Below are 23,425 nucleotides of genomic sequence, written 5' to 3'. Positions count from 1 at the left end.
CGGGCCTGTCTATTACCTGCTTTGCCGACTGGCTGGTATATGTGCTGGTTTCCTGTCTGCACAAACAAACACAACAAAAAAAAAAAAAAACACTGGGTTAGGAAATGCTCGGCCACACACATAATCAGAAGCTTCACAGGAAATCAGAACTTCACAGGCAAAAACAACAAGCTGGTTCTGAACAATGTAGGGAATCCAATTTCATTTTCTTGTCACACGACACTGAGTCTCAATTTGTTCTTGTAAAACGTAGCGAGCGCACGGCCGTCTCCAGTCGAGGAGGTGTTTCTGTTTTCTGTGGTGTGTGGTCTCACACTGCGCTACTTATGCTAACAAAAATATTCTATCTGGTTACACAGGGATGACAAAAAAAAAAAAAAGTTTGTTTGTCAGTGCTACCCTTTCTCAAAACCAGAGAAAGTCCTGCAGCACGTCTTCATGATTTGATGGTTGTGAGCATAAAATGAAGCCACAAAACTCTCTGGTGGTGCCAGGAATATTTACTTTGTCGTATTATTACTGAATCTTGTTTTTCTCTGTGTGTGAAAACAGTACAGAGGGCTTCGAAAGCCTCAGTGCCATCAGAGTGTTGTGGTCTGACAACCACCAACACCCAAAAATACTTCACTACAGCATTTTACACACACACACTCTCACACAGAAGAGGGAGATTTTCCCACCACAAACCACAGCCATTCAATGGGAGGAGGACGACAAGCAGGGAGATGAATTACAGAGACAGAAATATCTGGCCCCTGGCAACTTCAGACAGCTACAACAACTTACTTTTGCTGGCATTGAGAACATAACAGACACCAACATACAACTCTGTGTTCAAGCCCTTCAGATTCCAACTTTGGGATAAGGTTACACAAAAGCTCTGATCAACAACATCGTTTAGTTTCAGGAGAAAAAAACTCAATCACAGAGAGGCTCCAATAAAAACATGACCATTGCTGGTCTACGAAAGAATAAAAAACATTACAGGAGGGAGAAGTGATGAAGTTTACCTTTCAGTTCTACTTGTGCGAAAACATGTCAGTGGTTTCGACAGCATATAACCATCATTATGTTTCGCTAAGTGAAAATGTGCATCTGTCTCTGTGCAAATAATTTACACCACAGGGCTCAATTAAAAAAAAAATGGTGTGGTTAACTCTCTTAAGTGATCACAAATGTGAGAGACAAGAAATTATGTCTTCTTTCACAAACACTGACATTGTACTTACATGTTCATGCGACTACGACTGCTGCTCATTGTTATTTTCATTGGGGATTAATATGCTGATTCGCTGATACAGTGTCTGTCAAAATCTCCTAAAACTCAGGTTGAAGCTTCAAATTGCTTATTTAGTCAGGCAACAGTCCGAAACCCGAAAGACATTCAGGTCATTATGACATAAACAGCTAATCCTCACATCTCAGAAGCTGAAGATTTGGCATTTTTGCTTGAAAAATTACTTAAACAAGTAATCAAAAATCAAAATAGCTGAATTGCCAAATCTTTAAAATTTTAATTCAACTAATTGTTTAAGCTCCACATTCACTTTTTAGGCATATTATCACATTTTATGTTAGCAACAAACTGTCTGCCAACATCCTGTAAAAGTGTGTAAGACACAAAGTTTTGAGCACCATATAATCCACCATATTTTCCTTTAATGGTGCTTTTGACACTCTAAAGTGTGTAATTACTGATGGACAGACTTGATCAGAGAGCGCTGAACTACAGACTTCCAGCATGCTGAGATACAACACTGAAACTGAGAGAAGAACAAAGATGGCTGCTTGTTTTCTGGGAGAAGTTTTCTATTAATAACCGGTGATGTTGTGGGAATCCGTCGACCCCTCATTGGTGAACCCATCCCCAACGGGTCACTTCCTGTCCCTGGATCGATCCCAGCAGCTCTAATCATAACAAACACACACTGCAGCCAGTTGCAGTCTGTAGACTTCCGTCAATGCTTGTCTTTAACAGACATCCTCCTCTCTTAAAAACACAAACAGTTCAGAAAAATAACTTCCCTTTTTTATGTGATGGGAGTGGCAAATGGTCATGATTTTGGCTGTGGAAATTAGAAAGAGGCTACATGAAGTGCAGTTTATTCAGGTGAAATCCTTCAACTCTTTCTTTTATGATGTAATTTGTTAATCAACCTGCACGTGCATGAATAACACCAACTAATAGTGAGATGGAGCAAAAGAAAAATGACTTACCGGTGGTTGGAGTCCACCTTCTTCTCTGTCCAAACTCCCTCTAGAACTTCTAGAGTCTGGTTTCTAAACACACACAGATAAGCAAACGTATGATGTCTCCACACATCAGCTGTATTTAAGTTCAGGGCTTCAATTTAGTGCCAATCAGAGATTCACAGAGGCAGATTAAAAGCTCTGTATTGACAGTTAAGCAAAGTGATTGTGATTGTTTCTCCAATGAAAAGTTACTAGTTACTTAGCATTGCTTTTCTGTCTGTGACTTTACAAGCAGTACTGAATTCTGATTTCTGAGACAAATACCCTTTTATGGCATGCCATCAGCTCTACATCCCATACTGTTGTCTGACTGGTGCATTATGTGGAGCAAACTCAGACACGAGTCGATTTGCTGAAGATTTTCAGATTTAAATGAACATCTTTTATCTTGATGTATAAGTGCTACACACAGCCATTTTGGAGATACATGGCAATGAGCGCCCTCTAATTAGGAAATGAGTTTATGCTTGATCTTATGAGGGTGAAAGTGAATGGACTAACTCCAAATCCAGGGTTAATCTTAAATCTTAAAACATGAGAAAAAGAATGAGTGAATCACAGTGGTGAAGCTCACACTAAAGAAAACTTATGCATCCAATCGGTCTCTACTTACAAGACTTAAAATCAAAAACACGCTGTACAAAGCTGCAGGATCCCAAAGTGCATACAATAACAAACTTTTTCCAACTCAAGCATAACTTTTCAGATGGACATTTAACCCCTAAATTGCGCTGCCAACTGCAAACGCAGCCAAATAATACCACACACAAACAGCTCTGCACGTACAACTAGGCAAAACAGACCCACAAGCTGCTCTCACACCCGTCCTCGCCTACCAGCTTTCCAAGACAGGACTTGAAGACCAGCATTGCCGTTGAGTTCATCAAAGTCGTCTGATGAATCGTCTGTGTCCCACTTCTTTGAGGTGTTGTGTCTGTGTTGTTATCTGGTTCTGATCTTATTGTATTTCTCTCTGTCGCCCTGTCTGCATCTATCACAGTGTTTTCCTGTCTGTCTGCCTCCCCGCCTTCTAGCCTGTATCCTCGGCTGTGCCAGCAGTTTCATCAAGACGAGAATTCAGATTCAACTCCAGCTTCCTGCCTCCAGCACACATATATCTGACTCTGACGCACGGAGAGAGGGAAGGAGGAGGAGGAGGAGGAGGGAGGAGGGATGGAGCATGCTGCCAAGAAGCCATCAAGTGTGTGAGCATGTCTACCCTTCTTTCTCCTCCCCCCTTCGCCCCTCCCTGAAGTGACAGTGTTATAGAAACCAGCCCACCTCCAGCACACACTCACACACACACTTTTCAGTAATCTTGTGAGCTGTCAGTTAGTGGTTGGGGGTCAAAGACAGACTGTTGACTGTGCTGTCAGATTCTCTAAGCCTATCATTAGGCTGGAATTCCAACAGGCCACACCTGCCTACAAACTCTCTCTTTCTCACACACACACGAGCAAAAACCCCACACAGCTCCTTCATCAGCATTCAAAGAAATATGCATCCTGCAATGAAACGTTCCTCCCACTGTCTCTCCCCCGTCTTTATGTCAGAAGGTCTCTCTATCAGAAACAACCTTTTTCACACCAACAGACACCATCAGACAGAAATGACCACTGTGCTCATTTATCTTTGTGTGTGTGTGAGTCTTATTGGAGCAGTAAGTCCGTCATAATGAATTTTCTGTTGAATAACTCACAACCACTTGGCACTCCACCGCTAACGTAAGCAGAAGAGAAAAGCTTCTTTATAGAAAATACATTTTTTGTTAAGTAGGGTATTGAAATTTTACTCCATAAAATCAGTGACTGAGCAACAGAAATGCATTTTCCTTCACATATGGACGTATTCAGAATATACTATGTTAAATAGTCTCCAGAGAACAACCATCCATGGCTCAGGACAATTATGTTGAAATTCACACAAATCATTTTTGTTTCAGTGGCAGCGTAACATTTCTTTATTGAGTTGCTAAAGCTCAATAATTCAACAACTCCAATTTAGGAGAAATTTTAAGCACAGTAAGTATTAAAGCTCACAACATTCAACAGCATTTTGATCAAATCAATATCGGTATTGATCGTAATTCTGATCCTAATAACAACTGAAGTTCACATTCATTGGTAAACGGCCTTGATGGTGATGTGAAGAATTTAAGAGAGTCCATTCCCAAATTCACAAAAACACAACATCATGCATCACAGAACTTAAAAAAAAAATACCACAACAACAAAACTGACAAGTCAAAGATGGGAGCTGCTGAAAGCAGGATAGCTTTGCAATACAGATAACAATAACACACTGTACCAGGCACATCATCACACAAAAACTGGACTTAAAAATGTAGCCATTCCTCTATATTGTACTTTTCTGCAGTGAGATCCTCCTGGTTCTGCAAATATGTTGGTACACACTTTATTGGTTTGTAATGTTGAGACTAATTTGAGGATGTCTGAGGTGACTTTTGTGTCTTTATTATGTAATCAAACCAAACAGGTATGAGAGACAAACTTTCCACACTGCAACCACAAAACAGATTTGAGAGAGAAAACGACTGACACTGCAATCAAAAAACGTTTTATTGCACATTTGTGATTAAAAATATATACATGCTATTCTAAAAGTTTTCTTCAAAAAAAACAAAAATGTTGCTTATTGTTGAGCTGAACCTCCTTATCTTTCAGCAGAGCTCCAACCCATGAGATTCAGCACAACAGCAACCAAAACTTTTTGGATTGTGAAGTACATCATTTGATTGCAGTGTCAATGTTTTTGCTCTAAAACATATTTTTGATTGCATAATAAAGACTCCAAAGTAAGTATGAATGGCATTGGTGTGACATTTAAGGAAAATAATCCAAATGGTCTTATATTTAAGTTACAGAAATATGTCAGCCTGTATTGTTAAGTCCTTACTATTGTGTGTCTGTGAGTGTTTTTTCCAATGTGTGCGCTGTGTGTGTTACCAGCAGCCTTTCCTCCTGCTCCAGCCACCTCTGGTCCTCCTCCATCTGCTGTTGTTGTATCATCAGCTGTTCCTCCATTAACAGGCACTGCTGGCCTACACACTGCTGCATGTCTACTGCCCTGTCCTACACACACACACACACACACACACACACAGACACACACAAGCATGCAACAAAAGACCAGCATAGCAGTAGACATGCACACCAACACAGGGACACACGCACAGAGTCACAGATGAAGAGAAACATGCACGCACACACACACACACACAGGACATATAGACACACAGACACGTACGCCAGACTGATGAGAAACTGAACTGAGATGATGGACACACACACTAAAAATAATGGCCGTCAGTGGGCCGATGATTTGTTCCATTTTAGTATTTGGATGATAAGAAAGTGGTTCATCTCTTAAAATCTGCCCACCAGTGAGAGGTGCATTATTTGCCTGACAGCGTTATCTAATGGTCCCAACCAGCATTATTTATTTCCAGAAAATAAAAAAATCACGGTAATTTTTAACCAATCAAAGCTGGACTTGCAGATTCAATGTTTAGAGACAGTAAACTCTTAACAATGACATACACTTTAAAAAAAAAAGACTTTTATTATTTAGAAAAACTGTGAGTGTGACTGAGTACAAGCTGGATAAGTGACCTCCTCTGTCCCTAACATACTGACAGCACTGCTTTGATCCTGTCATGACTCCCCTAAATGTGTGTGTTGTGTGTGTTTGTGTGTAAAATTGCCCTCCTACCTCCATCACAGCACCCCATAGTGCCATTTCATGCCCATGTGGCTGGGGAAGGTGCTGTACGTGCGAGTGTGTGTGGACGTGGTGGCGGGGGTGTGTGTGCGCATGGTGTGTCTCCATCATGGCAGCCTGTGGCGGGTACAGGGCGCTGGGCACTGAGGGGAGGGTGTGAGGGCCGGGGTATCCTGCCATCTGAGCCAGGGAGGGAGGAGAGGAGAGAAAAGACACACTGTTACCAGCTCTCTTTTGATTAGTACCCATTTCTATTTTTCATATTTTTAATTTCTCTTAAATAGTTTCAAAATGTTCATACCTGATAGTGTCCAGGATGTTGGGAACTGGGGTAAAAACCTTCACTCGAGCGAGGACTGGGATAACCTGGTCTACTCGGCTACAGACAGAGAGAGGTAGATTGATGGAAAGAGGGTGGGACGGAGGCGAGGAGAGGAAAAGTGGGTGAGCAACAGAAAGACAAAAGAGGAGAGCAGGAGAGATAAAAATAAAGTTACAATGGTGGTTATTCTCCCCCCCCCCCCCAAACTGAACGTTAGAAGACTGGACACCAGTTCATTCAGACAATCAACACACAAACCCCTAGGAGCTGTTTGTGTGGCTGGGTTAGCTGTCAATCAAAACAGGGAACACCCACTGGGCTGCAAGTCCAGCAAGCTGTTAGTTGATCTGGAGCTAACTAGTGTCCCTATAAGACAAACATCAACATCCATGGATTACCAGTATGAACTATGTTACAGTCGGGAACTATCGACCAGCTGGATCTCTGGTTAGATGTGATGCAGGTGTGTAGAAAGTGTTACGGCTGCACGTTCACCAAAGACCTCTTGTTGTTTTTAAATTTGGAAAAAACGGGATGCACTGAAAAGGTTGGAAGATAAAAGAGTGGTGTTAAAGATTTTAAATCTGCATAACAAAGGGAGTGTTTCTTGAGAGATTTGAGTGAGTTTGCTACTCCTCTCTGTTGTATTGTTTTCAGTTCCTCTGCTGTGCAGCAGTAGCTAAAAACAGAAGTGCTTGGTGAACCCACAGCCATGTTTCTTCTCTTGGTTTCTGGTGATTTGTTGGGATGAAGCTGTCGAAAGTTGATGAAGAGTTTCCCATCTTAGAATGACTGGAGGCATTTTTCTTAATGATTTAAAGTTCTCTAACACAGAGCTCATTTCTAGCACAACAGCGTGGTAACCTCTACCTTCCACAGTCTCTCACAGTAGCTTTCTCTGGACCACACCTCCGACGGCAAGACAGACACAAAGACACACAGGGAGGTAAACAGACAGCAAAGAAAGACGGGGAGGGATGGAGGGAGGAAGACAAGGAAAGAAAAAAAGGAAGTAGGAAGGGAGGGAGGACAAAGAGAGGCACACAAGACAAGGAGGCTGAAGATAAGACAGACAAGAGCTTATAAACTCTCAGACAGGCAGACAGAGAGGGAAACATACAGTATGTTGTGAACATGCTCACATATGGATGAACACGAGGTTCCTTAACAAGGACAGAATTGTATCTGGGAGGTTTAATTTGCCTCAAATAGATTCACAGCCCACGTAGAGGTAGGTTTCAATAGGAACACCCAGTTTAAAAATAGAAAGGTAAACACAGGGTCAGACACATTGGAAGGTGAGGTTAATAAGACAGAAACGTGTTACAATCTGAAGACTTTCGGATGAATATTTGAATGGAACAATTAAAGACTAAATAAATAAATATAATTCAGCTGCAGAGCTGCAGTCCCAAGAGTTTCAGTCACAGCTCGCCACTTACATGCAAAACAAGTAACAGCAATGACAGTTTACACCTGCACATGTGCACCATCTACTAACAAGGAAAATTAGCAGAGGCAATTTGTGCCACTAGCAGGTTTCAATTCACATTACAGCTGTTGCTGCTTTTTAGAGCTCTGTCCTAGGAGCTAAGGTCCTCCTTTGTAGAGAGACTACTGCTTGGTAAAAATAAATGTGCGAACAGTCGCTACGGCCTCCTTTCATGAGGTGCTTTGCATCTGTCAAAAATGTACGGCTACGAGTAGAATATACTACCTACAACTACACTAACGACACAACCTCAGTCTGCCAGATAGTAGATAAAACCTTAGCAAGAGCTTGAAAAGTCACAGTGAGAAAAACAATTAAGAATAATGGAGCTTGACAAACCTTTCAAAGTAATTAAATATATTGTATCAATTTAACTTGATCTATGTGACATTAATTTTTCATTCCATTTAGTGTTCAAAAATAGTGTGTAACAGTTTCTGGGAGGCACATTTTGTACACAAAGTAATTAGGATTCTTTTTAAATTTTATCTGTTACTGCGAGACACATACCAATGCTACTAGCATGTAGAGCCATGGCAGAACTCCATAAAACATTTGAGAAATGCTGAGCAGCATTTTTAGATTTTCTTTTTACTTCATATATCACTCGGGGGTACAATTCATCGCCTCCCACACAGACACATCTAAAACCACAAGGGTCACAGTGCTGTATAACAACAGCTCTGTAACAGGAATGTCTCAGATGTCTGAACAAAAATGTAACTTGTGACCTGACTTACAGACCAAACACAACATTGACTGAAGGCAAGTCTTGTCTTATACAGCTAGGCTGTATTTTTTATCATGTTGACATCACCAGTTTCTCACTGGTGCCGCGAGTATTTCGAATTTTCACATTAAATGTGCATTCTCAAGCACAAAAACTAATTTTTAAACACTTTCTCATAATTCTTAGCAGAAAAAGATGCATGTGGGGGATTATGTTACAGCTCAGCAGGACGACGAAACCTTCACCCCAAAAACAGGATCACCTACTGCAACAAGCTCATGTGTACTACTACTGTCAGGCACCCAACAGCTGGGCCAAGGTGACAGAGAGTCAGCTCTGTGTACACAGGCTTAAGTACAGACAGACCTGTTAGCTACCTCTGTATGCATTTATAGCAACTGACTCAATCCTAGGCTTCACACATTCATACAAGCTTCAGTAATATCAATAAATCAATGTGACAGAATTCAGAATTATACTTTAAGTTACAGGAGTTGAATCTTTTCCTCTTGGATGTGGCTGAGACCCGGAGCCTGGGAGCAGAAAAGTTGCTGCATTACATAGCAGCATTGTTTCTGGACTTTGGTTCCCACCTGGTGTAAAAACACGCTTAACATCTGGTTTGAGATCCTTCCACTTTGAAATTTCAGTGAAATGTAAAAGCTTTTTCAGTCAATTCTATGAATATTTGCTTTCTTCTGGCTTTTCCATGCTATGCTGTATTTAAGTTCCACGTGTGTTAGATGAGTCCGACTGTTAGCAAATGGGTTTAGGACTTATAACAGGCATCCTGAACAGACTCGAAATAGGGTGCAATAATCCAAGGACACATCAACAGAATGCCTGACCCAAACACACATTTGTGTAGCTACATTCAATCACGACAGAGGACATTCAGCAAGTCCAACATAGATGAAACATACCACCAGGTGAGGCATAAACATGCTTCTTTAAAGTCAATGGTGTTGGCAAGCATTGTATCAAAAATCACCACACTCATTCTAATCAATGATTCAAAGAGCAGAGTTTAGTCCTACATGATATTAAAACCAAACATCAACAAAATGTTGCAACATTGTTTTCTGAGCCAGTAAGAAAGAGAAGAAGTTTGACCCTGGAAATAAACATGAATATGATGCAGTCAGAAAAAATGACAAGGTTTTAGTGTGAGTTCTCTCTGAATCTGAGTCACCATTTTCAGTATTAATGTTCAACAGTCATGAAAGTGCAAAAGAGGCAGAAATCTATCCATCATCAGCAGGCTCAATGGATCAAAATTCAATATAATGCTTTTGTGAAAGAGTGACTGATCTTACTGGGAATATCTGGCAAATCTTTGAATCTGGAAATTCCTTTTAAACCCCTCTGGACATTTTTCAAAGTGGCCACAATCCTGAATGTTGCAACTTTTTTTTGATAAAGACAGACAGGTTTGTTTAAGCTGTTAGTGCAGTTTAACAGTAGACCACCTGCCTTCAAGGGTCTGGATGTGGGCCTTTCAGAGCATGAAATAGGAGAAAGTGTGTGGGTAGTTACAGTGAGGCTTGGCAATCGACTCAGTGGATGGTGGTTAGTGGGAGACGGAGGGTAGGCAGAAGGTACAGGGATGACTGCCTCTGTGTGTATAAGACTGAGGGGGGCGGGAGAGCCCAGCGGGGGCCTCCCACATGGCTGCACAGCAGGGTGATGGTGCTGGGGGTCAGGGTCAGGTTGTAGTGGGGTACTGGGATTAGTTTGGCAGCCAGGGTGAAAGCTGGGCAACAGCAGGGTTTTAAGATTAGAGTTTGACTGGGGCTGGATGTTTTGGAGGGTGTGGGGACAAACATTTGACAAGCTGCGGGGCAGAGAGTTAAAGTAAGGACTAGATTGTGAGAGAGGAGGGGAGAAGTGCCAGGGATGGGAGTGCGAGTTGTTTGATTCTGGCTTGGATGAATAGAGCAGGTGACCGTTAGTAAGGGGATTTGTCTTGTGGGGGCAGCTGCCACTGGACAGGCTGTCTGAACTGGGCTGAGGTGAAGAATAGAAAGACTTTGGGGATGAGCTGAAGTGAGTTTTGGATTCAGGATTTAACTTTGTGTTGGGCTGAGAGACAGAGCGATTGCAGTAAGCGTTCTGAGGAGGAGGTGATTGAGGCTGAGGTTTGAGAGAAGAGGAAAGCTGATGGGGAAATTGCAGAGATGATGAGCAGGGTGGAGGAGCGGATAGGTGAGAGGAGGTGCAGGGAGATGAAGGATGAGGGTTTCCAATACAGAGGGAAAGCTGTGAGGCAAAGCGCTGGTGTGGATGGCAATGGTGGTGAGGAGAGGGAGCAGATAGACAATCCAGGCTGAAGGTGGGCTGCAGGGAGGGATGGCGGCTGGGCTGCAAACAGAAACACAAAGATAGAGGAGGGACAAATGGAAATAAAAAAGGTATCATAGAAGACAGAAACATGTAGCAGACAGATGAGAGAGACAGGGATGAGCTGAAGCACGGACAGAAATATGCACGACTGTAGCCATACAGTGACTGTGCAAGAACAGCAAACGCTAGTGAAAAGACTTTTACCGCAGACAAAAACACTTCAATTCATTTTGTTGTGAGTTGAAACAAATGTAACATTCACTAATACCAGCAACCAAATTTAGATTAAAGAAAGAACAACAGCATCAAGGCTCAAGAAAAATAAATCTCTCAATCTTATGAGCTGCTGTTGGAGACATATGGCTTTAGTTGTAACCAAAAGAAGCAGCCAACAGATGCTAACAGCAGGGGTATGGGGGGCAGTAAGTGAGGGTGAAGCAGCCAGCAGCTGGGGCAACAAGCTGTGAGGTGGGATGACTGGTGGAGGCGGGAGTGGGGGTGGCATTTAGAACAATTTAACAATTCATGTCATATTTGTAAAAAGTAATTATTCAGAAAATGTTGCATATTTATGCATTTGAAGGAAGCAGTTTATGTTGTGACTGTTCTAATCATATGTACACAGTTTTTTCTAATTTTCTATAACTACTGTATAAAACAGTTTGGTCATTGTCAAGGACTTGCCAGTACAGCTCCCTTGTTCTGACTTCCTGTGCAGTAGTACCAGCCTTAACCTGCCCAACACAGGGTCATTTTCATACTGACTTGAAAAACCTAGATCCAATAGCTCAAACGCATTCACATTTGTTTTTCTGCACCTTAATTATCATTGTGAGAAAACCCCACTTGCCTTCTGACTTCAGCAATAATCTAAATGAGCATGTCACCAGGATCCTGCAGACACCTTATATAATCAAACTTGTACAAAAAGAAGAAACACTGAATCAAATGAGTTACTAGTTGAATCATTTTAATGTGTTAATATTAATGTTGATGCAGCAACATTAGACAACAGAAAATGTATCACTAACTCCACATGAAAGGTTATAAAAACGGAAGAGTGCATGGGACTTGCAATGATCAGGGTGTCTCACTGCCACCAACACAAACACAACAGATACTCTGTAGTACGACACCTGTTGCTCTCATACAAACATACACAAACTGACACACATGGTGCTGTAGCGCCTTACTTTTGGTGGTGCTTCATCAGACCCTCCAGAGTCCCACGAAACAGTGACCTGTCTCCTCATCTCCATCCTGTTCCTCTCCTTCTGCTGGAGCTTCTCCTCTTCTAATATAGTGCTGTAAACAAGGACAAAACAAAATGATGCAACACAAAATGGGCACTGGTGTGTTTATTTGTTTCTGCTGAACTTTCCCCTCATTTAATCCAGCACTGGAAAGAGGGAAAGGCTGTAGATGATAAAAAAAAAAAAAAAAAAATAGACAGGGTAACACAAAATATCTCATATTCTAATGATATCTTTGCCTATATCCCTTGTACAAAAGTATGGAATGAAACACTTTAAAGTCAAGTTTTTATTATACAAATTCATACAAACTCACGATTCCACACGTGCATACTCACATTAAAAAGAACAGGATTTTCCTCAAAAGAAAAGTTTATTTTGAAAGTAAACTATTAGCTTAAGTGGTTTTCTACCTCCTGCTGGAAATCAGAAAACTCAAGACAATCCCATAAGCACACACACACACACACACAGTTGAGCTTCATTATTGTGTGACACTCGCACACACTCATGCACACAGAGCATTCCTCCCACTGTTTGTGCAGAGCGTCAAAACACAAACTACTGTAGTCAGAAGAAAAACAAATTCCATTTTGTTATGAAATGTCTTTCTGCTCAGCCTCTGACTACCATTATAGTTCATCCCAGAATGTACAAGTAACCCCCAATAATATCCAGTGAGCAAATACAGTAATACAATAATAAAAACAACTCAAGCCAGTCATTATTATGTCTTCAAAAAAGACTAAATATTCTATCTATTCTATTCTGTGTCAGTCAAAACAAAGCAATAAATCTTTGGGTAATATTGCTTAACAACAAATGTAGTCACTTAGAGGCTAAGCAGCGTCCCATGCCTCAAACCCAACATTTTTAGGTCTAATGTAGCCCAACATACCACGCTGAATGTACTTGCTAAAATTATCCTCACTGACCTGTTCCCTGGGAAAAGCACCACCAGACCAAACCAGATTCCCAGAGGAAGGAGCTGCTGCTCAACAGTTGATGGCTGAACAAAACTGCGAACCCAGTGGTCCAACAATCTGAAACATAATGCTCTCCACACACTCACACAGTCACTCTGCTCGTCTGTCCTCAGCAAGGGTAAGAGCTATTTCTAGTAACATCATCACCCTCCTGTTCTGTTGTCTCCTGCCGTGTGTGTGTGTGTGTGTGTGTGTTTGCACCTGTCGAAGTCATTCTCCTGTCAGGTCTCGTCCTCCTTTTCCATCACAACACTCATTATCACAGATTTATACAAAAACACTCTTGCTGAAATAACCACTAAAATAAACCGTAAAAACTGATCCAGCACACTGAACACTGGCTTGAATATAAAGATAATCTTTTTTTTTTTTTGTGCCAGTTTTGGATATATCTATTTGAATACCATAATGTCATCTTTCAATTTCTTTTATTCCCATAATACTAATTGTTAATTTAAGAAATGCCGTAATATGAATTAGATTGGTTTTAAAAGCGAATTAATTTAAATATTTTTAACTGATGTGCTTTTGACTTCGTATGAAAAGAAATTTAGTTGTTTTGGTTAAGTTTTTGTATTTTCTATATCACAATTAACTTTAGTATGTTCAAGTCAAGTCATTGACCGGTTTTAGAGTTAGTGTGTGCTTTATGTCTATATCAATATAAATTTTCCAAATGAACACTGTACACTAATAGATCTAATAAATTATTTTACACACTAAAAGAATAAAGGTTATATTTGTATGGATGTCAGCTCAAAAGTTTAATTTATTCATTATTTCATTATTATATTCATTAATTTATTTATTATTTAGCGTTTTAATTTTCTTTCTTTTCATTTTTTTTGTGCACAAATTCTGCATCATGATCAGACTATGAGACAAATCCTGTAGGTGTGTTTCTGCAGGATCCCATGTGATGAACACATGATGACATCATCATTACATCAAACACTGTTTTTTTTTAAATTTTTTGTCAAATAGCAAAAATGGTCTCCAACTGTGAGTTAATGTCTTTTTTTCTGTTTTAAACTGTATTGTGTCCCCGGTCTTTTTATTTAATGTCTATTTAACAAGCCAAGTCATCAGAAATTGATCCACATGCAGCCAGTCATGGATAAATCTGCCAACCTCGCCTCACAGTTTCACAGTAAATGATGTCATGTATAAATAAGTGTGATGACATTAATATCAGCACCTGGCAACACCAACACTTATGGTCTCCTCCCCCACCTATACCACACCACCACCTGGAATAACAAGGCCTGTTTAGTTTATTTACTCAGGCTGGGCTGACTGCACAATCTTTTCAGCAACGCCCTGCTTCACACTCATGCATTTCTCACCTGAGAGCAGCCCAGTACAACTGCTACTGATGGAAACTGAGCAGCATGCTTTAGGTATCTGGGGTCAAGTGCACAGAGATGTAAACTGGACACCCCAGGGCGTTACATCTTTCTCTTACGTCTACGTTAGAGCTGACACAAAGGCAAGTTTGAATTTTAAAATAAGCAAAATACCACAACAGCTAAATCAAAATCTGACCACTAGATAGATCAATGCAAGATGATTCCTAGTCCATTTTCTGATTCCTCTGGTTTCATAATGTGGGGGACGACGACCAAAAAGGCCAAAAACAAACTGCTCAAAAAAACCTGAAAGTCATCTCTTAACAAGCTCAACATGTAGAAACATTGTCCACTAGTTTGATTCAAAGAGGATGTACAAAAAACAACTCCTCCGCATTCATGAAATAATGACTCAATAGCTGAAACAAAAGTGTTTAAACAAAAGAGTTTATCTTTCTATCTCAACAATACAAAACAACGAGCAGCAGTGTGGCAAATCGGGCTGAAACTAATGGCAGCAAGTATCTCAGCATCTTCTCTGCTGAAGTGCTCTTGAGCAAGACATTAATGTCCATCCAGCTCAGAACAGGCAGTTCTCTGCTACAATGCAGATCTCGAACATCTTTGTTAAAGGATGAAGGTTTCCCTCTTGTTCACCATCACTTTTATTGCAAAGGCTTTACAAAAGAGTTCTCTTTGCAGCCAGTAGTCACAGGACGAACAGCCAATAAGGACATGCAAAGAAACAAATTTCTTCCAAAGAATTTGAAGAGGACAGAAAACCACAAACTATGAATTATGTTTAAGGGGTATACAAAATGGCTGCTCCAAAACAGCTTTGGGTTGAACCCACAGGTACTGTAGCAACCACTGAATGCAGCACAGTTGTACAGTTAAACGGAGGTGAAGTAAAAGGAGAATAAACTATTCACTCCATCATAGGCCTGGCACTACAACATTTAGAAAACATGAAGAGACAATGCTTTACCTTAAGAACAGGCCAATCCAATAGCAGCGGCCTATATCCGCTTAACCTCTTCTGGGACAATCACGTAACCACTGAGATGATGATGGGCCACCAGCGCTCAGCACTGATACGCTAGAGAAGGTCAACAGGAATAACTGTAAAAGATCCCAGCAACGCTAAAAAGGATAAAACCAACTACTCCTAGCAGAATGACTGAAACAAAACCCCTCCGGACTACTTCACCGCACTCAGACTTCACTATCAGGATATGATCTGAGTATTAAGAGCCTTGGTCTGCTAGCTTTAACCAGGAGAGAACAGTGCTGCTCGAATTTCTCTCTCTCTCTCTCTCTCTCTCTCTCTCTCTCTCTTTCTCTCTCTCTCTCTCTCTCAAGCTGTAGCTCCTGGCAGCTGCCCATTGTGTAAACACACACACACACACGCGCACGCACACGCACACACATGTTGGTCCACCGTCTAGGAAAACTGTAGTAGTAGCTGAGAGCTGCATATTTGGCAGGAGAGACCTATAATTGATATTATGATATAAAAGCCAGCCAGACTGAAAGTAAACCAAATTGTATAACCTTATATGGCGTGACTTTCCCCTAATAATAGCCAGTGACCACAGCTAACATGGTCAATATTGACTTGGTTTCCAAGACACTGGATGAGGCACATTGAAGGGTCCTCACTATTTCTTCCTGCCAATTAAAATAAATGCTCTTAATTGTGTCAGATTAGCACTCAAATGCAGTTCACATGCACTTTTCCAAACTGGGTTTTCAGCCCATTAAAACATACAACCACAAACATACTGTACATGTGTCAGACTAATGCGCGGACCTCCAAGATGTGAAGGCCAGTGCTCGTCTGGAGCCAAACTAAGAAAGTGAGATCAGGAAAACCAAGTGAAAAGGTGAAAGAGGTCATGAAGAGAGGATTGAAAAAAGAGGAGGAAAAGAGTGTCTAAGAGGGGTAGAAAAGGGGGGAAAGAGAGGAAAGCTGACATGGAGAAGATTAGAAGTGTAATCATGGTGGAATTTAAGGTGTGAGTCATGCTGGTTTTAAGCAAACTCATAAAGCCACAGGAGTTAAATATGCGCTCTTATTTTCCTGTTTCTGTGTGTGTGTGTGTGTGTGAGGGAGAAAGAGAGCACGACAGAGAGAGAATGTGCATGTTAGAGGAAACAATGATGGCATCTTGCTGTGTGACTTTTTTGTTTGAGAGTACAAAATGTTTCAAGCCTCAACATCGACAATGTGATGAAAACTGATAACTGTGTAAATGTTCTTATAGTTCAACTCTTCATTGTGTGAGTTACTAAATATTGTTCTGATCTTTTGAAGCAACTGAACTCACTCATATGCAGCAAGTGGTTTGTCATGACTGACTGACGCTGCAAATTTCACTAATCGAATTAATTCTAAATTAAATTAAAAGTTATGACATGTAGATGATAATAATATTAACAAACGGAGAAACACCCTACCTGAGGAATCTGCTGTGACCAGCATGGAAATGGATAGTTTGGATAATTTGAAAGGGGTTTATATTTTTTATTTCTTTTATTTTTTATATATCTTTTTATTTTTGCTTATTTATTTGTTTGTATTCATGGTGGTAGTCACTTAACCTTCTATGCTATTGTAGCACCAGAATTTCCACCCGGGGATCAATACAGTACTTCTATCTATCTATCTATCTATCTATCTATCTATCTATGAGGTACTCGTCCATAGTGAGTTTATCACCTACAGTGACGTCAGCATGCCCCCAGTTTTCAGAAGCCTGTCCTTGAGACAGAAGTTAAGCAAAGTATAGCTGCAGATGAGGGGCAGCAGAAAAGCGTATTTTAGCCATGTCCGAAAAAAAAATCACTTTTCACGAACACTGCCTGGATCGCAGAAGTAACCTGTTAGTTTGGATCCAAACTAGTCATTAGAAAACACAAGATGCACAATAACACAAACAAACTAACTAATCAAGGCAGTGGTAGATGAGCAACTCCCATGTTCTGCCAGGTAAAATTTGTTTTTTTCAGTGGAATCTGGTGCGAGACCACAACAAGTTGCAGTACTGTACCAGTGTCTCACCTGAGGTTTTGACACTGACATCACTTATGTGAAATCCATGTAAAACTTGTGTTACAAATAGGTTTCATCAGCGGTTTCAGCCACGCAAAACTCATACTCTGCTTCTGTTATTACGATCAGTCTTACCATCAGAGGTGATGCTGAAACATCACTTCCAAAAAACTACAAGTCTGTTCGTGTCCAATGACAATGAATTGTTGAGTCATGGTTGCTGGGAAAAACTCTTCACCTACAGTACCCCTTCCTTATCCCTACTGTATAGCACAAGGACGAAAGTCAATGAGCCTTGAGTTAAAGAAGGAAGGTCTTATATTTAAGCTAATACTGTATCTCTATCGTAGCAGGAGTCCCAATTCTGTTGCTCAAAGCAGAGTAAATGGTCTTATCAAGCCTTATCACACATGAACCCACCTCAGATTTCATTAAATCTAACTTGTGCTTTGTGAATGGGAGAAAATTATGATCTGAGACCTGGTGATGTCATTTTGGCTGTTAGCATACTATGATTAGCATTAATTATAATCACATACTGTAATCCTAAACTAGTAGGCAAAAATCAAACATGTCAGGTTCATGGAGTCAATCTCTTTCTTTACTTTCTTAGTGATACAATCTTCTGTCTTATGGACATCGTGCTGCAATGTTCTTTGGAATTTTTTTTGTTACTCTACCTTTAATAAAACATTTAACAAATGCTTAATTGTCTTGCTCAATTACTTGTATGACAAACATATATGACGCATGAATAGGCTGAACCGTTCCCATTTAAAGGGGAATATCACAATGATGATTTACTCTGGAGCTTACTCTGGGAATTTTTCATTTGCGTACGGTGTTGTCTGGCTCTGCCTTATCTGATCACAACATGCCCGGGATATTGTCTCCTGATAGATAAGGTCTCTCTCTTTGCAAATCTGTCTCCGGGCAAAGCTTGTAACAAGACAGTGATGTATCATTTAACAAGGAAGCAGGGTGTGACCGAGATATCTCACTCAATCTATCACTGTCATCATCACATCTCTGTTACCATGCCAAATGTAATGTCCTCAGCCCAAACAGGATTTAAGTGCAGTCTGTTGTGTATTTGGACAGTTTTGTTATGGCTCACTATGATGTTAATCACTTTCAGGTAACATTTAAGGGAGCTGAACCATGTAGGAAATGTCACCCTCTGCATGAATACAGTAGAGGGGTAGAAATGTGCCAGGAGTCCTCTATCATTTGTCCAATATCAGTGTGACAAACACCCATTAAAGTGCACTGTAAATGACACAATTGAAGAGAAAGTTAAAACTGAATACTTCATATTGTTGAAAATTAGAATATACATTGTTATCCAAAGAACTGAGTTTGGAGTGACATGAAACAACTTCATAGGAAATCCCAAGTGTCTCCACGTCAGACATTAAAAATTAAAAATTCATGTAGTTCAAGTCGACATAAAACATCTTCTTGCTGAGATACTGAAATGATCCACTCTGCCATGTAAATGACAGTAAGTAGTAAATGTGACCTCAGCTGGATAAAATCACCGTCTTTCTGCTTTTTCTGTGTACAGACCCTGAATCTGCTTGTCCGGTCCATCTTTAATAGTTCATTCTGGTCTGATGTTTAGCAGCCAAAGACAAAAGCCAAAGCATGTTGCTTGATTAAAAATGTATATTTGCTGTATCTTTTATGATAATCTAACAAGAGGAATGGAGCAGACAGACAGTGACACCTGCTGTTAGTAAGCTGTAAGGAAACACTTCTTCTGGAAAATATGATTTACTGTGGCAGATTCCTTTAACTAAGCTACAGGAAAGAGCTGCTTTGTTGGTAGGGTGTTTAATTTTCAAATTCAATAAATGTTAGGTAATCAATGTGCTGCTTTTGTCTGCAAATCATATCATTCTTTGAGCTTGTTTTACTCAGGGTATTACACCTAAAGTCTACAATGAGAGACCAAAAATGTCTGGTGAATGTCTGGTGCAAATGGACACAGAGCTGAGCAACAATGCCAACAGATCTTATATCATTACACTTGAAACATACATGTTATGAGTCTTCAGCTGAGGTTACAGACATACAGAAATGATAACTGAACATTCTCACAAAGCTCAAGAGGCTCCTTCTGTCCACATACTAAAATGTCCTTGACCAAGACGCTGAACCCCAAACAGCTCTCACTTACAGAGACACACAAAGAGACTCACACACAATCAAACCACACTCCGTTAAGTACCTCAGTTGTGTTTTGAGTTCAGTGAATCGTGGCCTCTTGCTGGGGTCATACGACCAACACTTTGTCATCAGGCTGTAGAGAGTAGGAGGACACTGGGGGGGCATAGCCAGTCGCTCGCCGTTCTCTATCCTGCCGATGACGTCGTTGTTTTTCACACCCTGGAAAGGCTTGATGCCAAACATTAGGATCTCCCACATACAGACGCCTGTGTTATGACAGAAAGACAGAAAAACTCAATCACTATGAGACAGCAACCTATTGGGTCTTAAATGCTGCAAAGGCAGTGAGTAAGGGCACAAACATGGTTCATGCAAGAACGATAGAGCAACTCAGAGCGTTTCCATGACCACGGCAGTAAACAAAATTGGCATCTGAGGAGGAAAATGCACTGCTGTGCTTACTGCACAGAAGGAAGCAAAAAATGAGATAAAAGACGAAATGTCATGAATATACCGAATTATACAAACAAGTTCAGCTAGACCCACAAAGCTAGGGCCCATGGTTATGTTGAGTGGAAGTGAATGCAAACAGTAAGGACCAGCTTTTTCTTGTGGTTTCATGCCCGCTAGCAGCAACACTCAAATTGCAACTCGCACTAAAGTCCAGTTACGATTTTTCAGGTGACACACTCCAGAAGGCAACATCAATCGGTCAACGATATCTATCCTGCATAGCTCAAAGGGTCTGCATTGCGCCCTAACACAGAGGCAGACATAAAGCTAAGAACTAAAACGCTACAGCACAAATCATCAACACAACACACATAGAAATGATAAAAAGGAAGAAAACAACACAGACTTACCAAACATCCAGACATCACTGGCTGTGGTAAATCGTCTGAAGTTGATGGATTCTGGAGCCATCCATTTAATAGGCAGTTTACCTTTAGATGCTGCAAAACATGGATCGGGAGAACTCTGTCACACTCAGTTGATGTCAGCCCAATCGATAATAATGGTGTTTTCCTCCATGTGTTATGGAGGACCGAACAAACTTAAAAAGAGATGGTGAAGTGTGCATTTACGGGAACACAGTAACACAGGTATAGAGGTATATATATATATACCTTTGTAATAAGAGCTATCCTCCATGTATCGTGACAAACCAAAATCTCCCAGTTTTACACAGTCGACTGTAGACACCAGCACGTTCCGCGCTGCGATATCCCTGAAGAGGACAAAACCAAAAGGAGAGGAAGTCCTAAATACTTGACATTTGTTTTGATAATCGACATCACCGAACACTTGAAGTAATAATTTCCATCTCTCATGTAGCTTCTGGGAAAATAAGATGGTTAGCATTCCTCATTCAGCCTTTTGGATCAGCCAACATGTTTGTTTCCAGTAGGTGGCAACACTGTGCTGGGGTTTAAAGAAAATATGTATTTGCAATAAAATAACTCTTTCCCATGCTGTTGCCCTAAATCATATATGGTCTTTTTGTATATATGGTCAAATCCAGCCACTAATTCATATGAGATGTTATTTTGCTCTGGCCACTTTGCTCTTATATTAATTTTGTAGTGGAATATTAACTTCTACAATTTTACTACTGCGCTACATTGGGGTTTTGGGAGATGCTGATGCATACCTGTGTACAAAGCGTTTGCTCTCCAGATATGCCAGCGCTGTGCTGAGCTGGTAGGAGTACAAGATGAGAGAGGCCAAGTCTAGACTGTACTTCCTCACCTGGAGAAATGACCGTAACTATGGAGGAGAAAAAAAACACAGACAAAGGGATATGAGGAAGAGAGCAATGTTTTTTGGGAGTCATTAAATGCAATGCAAATTTTTAACATTTTTAACAGAAAAACATTAATTAATTCTAAATTTTAAACAAGAGTTTAAAACCAACACAGCTCAGAAAGCTCCATTAATAAAAGAGAGATTAATAAAAAAGAGAAAAATGGAATTAACAGCTATTGCTTATAAAACTATTGACACTCAAAATAATTTGAAAAGCTAATTTTTTTTGGCTGCAGGTGTTATTTTTTCTAATCTGATTTACACCCATACTGTTGAATTAATACATTTTTAAGAATCTAATTTTCACCCAATAAATTCCCTATTTTCTTTTTAAAACAAATTAAAAAATGATAAACGATAAACTAACACATACTTCAAAGCCTTATACAAATCTCTATTTGTGTTCTACCTCTCCGAGTGTGCAGAGCTCCATGATGATCCAGACTGGATTCTCTGTGATGACTCCCATCAGCTTCACGATGTGTGGGTGGTCAAACTGACGCATGGTCACTGCAGGGAGAAAAGAGCGGGGCAAAGGGCAATTTGCAGGTGTTTCTATACCAAATGGGCAAATAATTGAGGAAATCAAACAAAAACCTTACATGCTTCTTGGAGAAACTTTTCCCTGACGCTGTCTGACGTTGAGTTCTTACAGGTCTTCACTGCCACAGACAGCGCTGGGTTCTCCTGCAGGAAACAGATCCAAGCAAACGCTATCAGCATTACACATGAAGCCTATTCACATTCATATGCTCATAACTCAGTAGATCAGCAGGAAACTCCAACTCAAACGTTTAGGATTTAGGGTAACCAACAAATATATTTAAAGCCTATTAAACTATACTGAGAATATTTTCTGTTTGTGTATCACCTACCAAAATCACATTATGGATATGAAGTGGCAAACCCACCTCGTCATTTTTCTCTGTTATAACTATACTGTAAACGTGCAGTTGTTATGATTGTGAATTCAAATTCAGTTCATGTTTTTAGTCTAGCTTCAGTGACTTTGCAGGGAGAGTGTGAGAGAGAAGACGAATGAAGTAAGTGACTGTCAGTATCAGATTTTTTTGCCTTTAAATGTAAGAGTACAAATTTAAGTGTACAACAGGCTATATTAAGTGGATTATCATAGTTAATAAAGCTACTAGAAAATTATCAGCTCCTGACATTAAAAGCTTGAGTGTGTGAGGAAGAGAATACACACCGGGCTGATGTAGACTCCTTGATGAACGTCTCCAAACTGACCCTCCCCTATGCAGCGTCCCAACTCTATACGATCCCGCTGAATCTCATAGTCCCGTGCTGAATACACAATATACACAGAGATGAACAAACATGCAGAAATGGACACACAAACAAGGACAAACAGAGTAGACCTTTAGATCAAAACACACACATCAGCGCTCACACATATACACTCTTTAGTCAGGCCTTGCATTTACCAAGCTTGTCAGAGTGCTTTACATCAAGCAGGGCTCATTTAATCTGCCTTTAATCTGAGAAAACATACAAGTGATTCTGTGGATTATCAAACCTTTGAAACCATTAATCCAACAAATTTATACAAACATGACACAGCAGTTACTTAAAAGGAGATACAGTTCTGGAAACATTTCTGACCTGCCCACATGGAGTAAGAACAAACATTATGTGGTGCTGTCTTTGCTAAGGGCTATTTAAAACAGAGCAAAGTATGCAAATGTAATCATCCAGAATTTACAGATGAATAAAGTTAAGGCACCTTCCTACTCTGACAAGCTTAGTTTAGTTATAGCAATCAGCGTAGCTCACTGTCAACAGCATGCAACAACAGCATCAGCAAACCACAGCCAGACATGCCACACAGACAAACAAGAGCCGGTAACACTCAATGTGTATATGAACATGAATTTACACATCAAATCAAATGTAATATGGATA

The 23,425-nt window shown here is 40.3% G+C and overlaps 1 protein-coding gene across 2 annotated transcripts in view; it reads right to left on the bottom strand.

The window, feature by feature from the left end:
- Positions 1 to 23,425, bottom strand: part of LOC139205535 (focal adhesion kinase 1-like) — a 60,289-nt gene that overhangs the window by 7,029 nt on the left and 29,835 nt on the right. For both annotated transcript variants that reach the window (XM_070835782.1, XM_070835783.1), the window contains 13 exons: positions 22,710 to 22,807; positions 22,105 to 22,189; positions 21,912 to 22,012; positions 21,348 to 21,463; positions 20,824 to 20,924; positions 20,560 to 20,649; positions 19,758 to 19,962; positions 12,075 to 12,186; positions 6,296 to 6,373; positions 5,986 to 6,174; positions 5,220 to 5,345; positions 2,218 to 2,280; positions 17 to 56 (listed from right to left, as the gene is read on the bottom strand). In XM_070835782.1, the coding sequence (XP_070691883.1) occupies positions 17 to 56; positions 2,218 to 2,280; positions 5,220 to 5,345; positions 5,986 to 6,174; positions 6,296 to 6,373; positions 12,075 to 12,186; positions 19,758 to 19,962; positions 20,560 to 20,649; positions 20,824 to 20,924; positions 21,348 to 21,463; positions 21,912 to 22,012; positions 22,105 to 22,189; positions 22,710 to 22,807 (1,404 nt within the window). The remainder of the gene's footprint in view (positions 1 to 16; positions 57 to 2,217; positions 2,281 to 5,219; positions 5,346 to 5,985; positions 6,175 to 6,295; positions 6,374 to 12,074; positions 12,187 to 19,757; positions 19,963 to 20,559; positions 20,650 to 20,823; positions 20,925 to 21,347; positions 21,464 to 21,911; positions 22,013 to 22,104; positions 22,190 to 22,709; positions 22,808 to 23,425) is intronic.

Source organism: Pempheris klunzingeri, chromosome 8 (assembly GCF_042242105.1).
Source record: "Pempheris klunzingeri isolate RE-2024b chromosome 8, fPemKlu1.hap1, whole genome shotgun sequence".
NCBI lineage: Eukaryota > Metazoa > Chordata > Actinopteri > Acropomatiformes > Pempheridae > Pempheris > Pempheris klunzingeri.
This window is presented reverse-complemented; position numbering and strand designations above follow the sequence as displayed.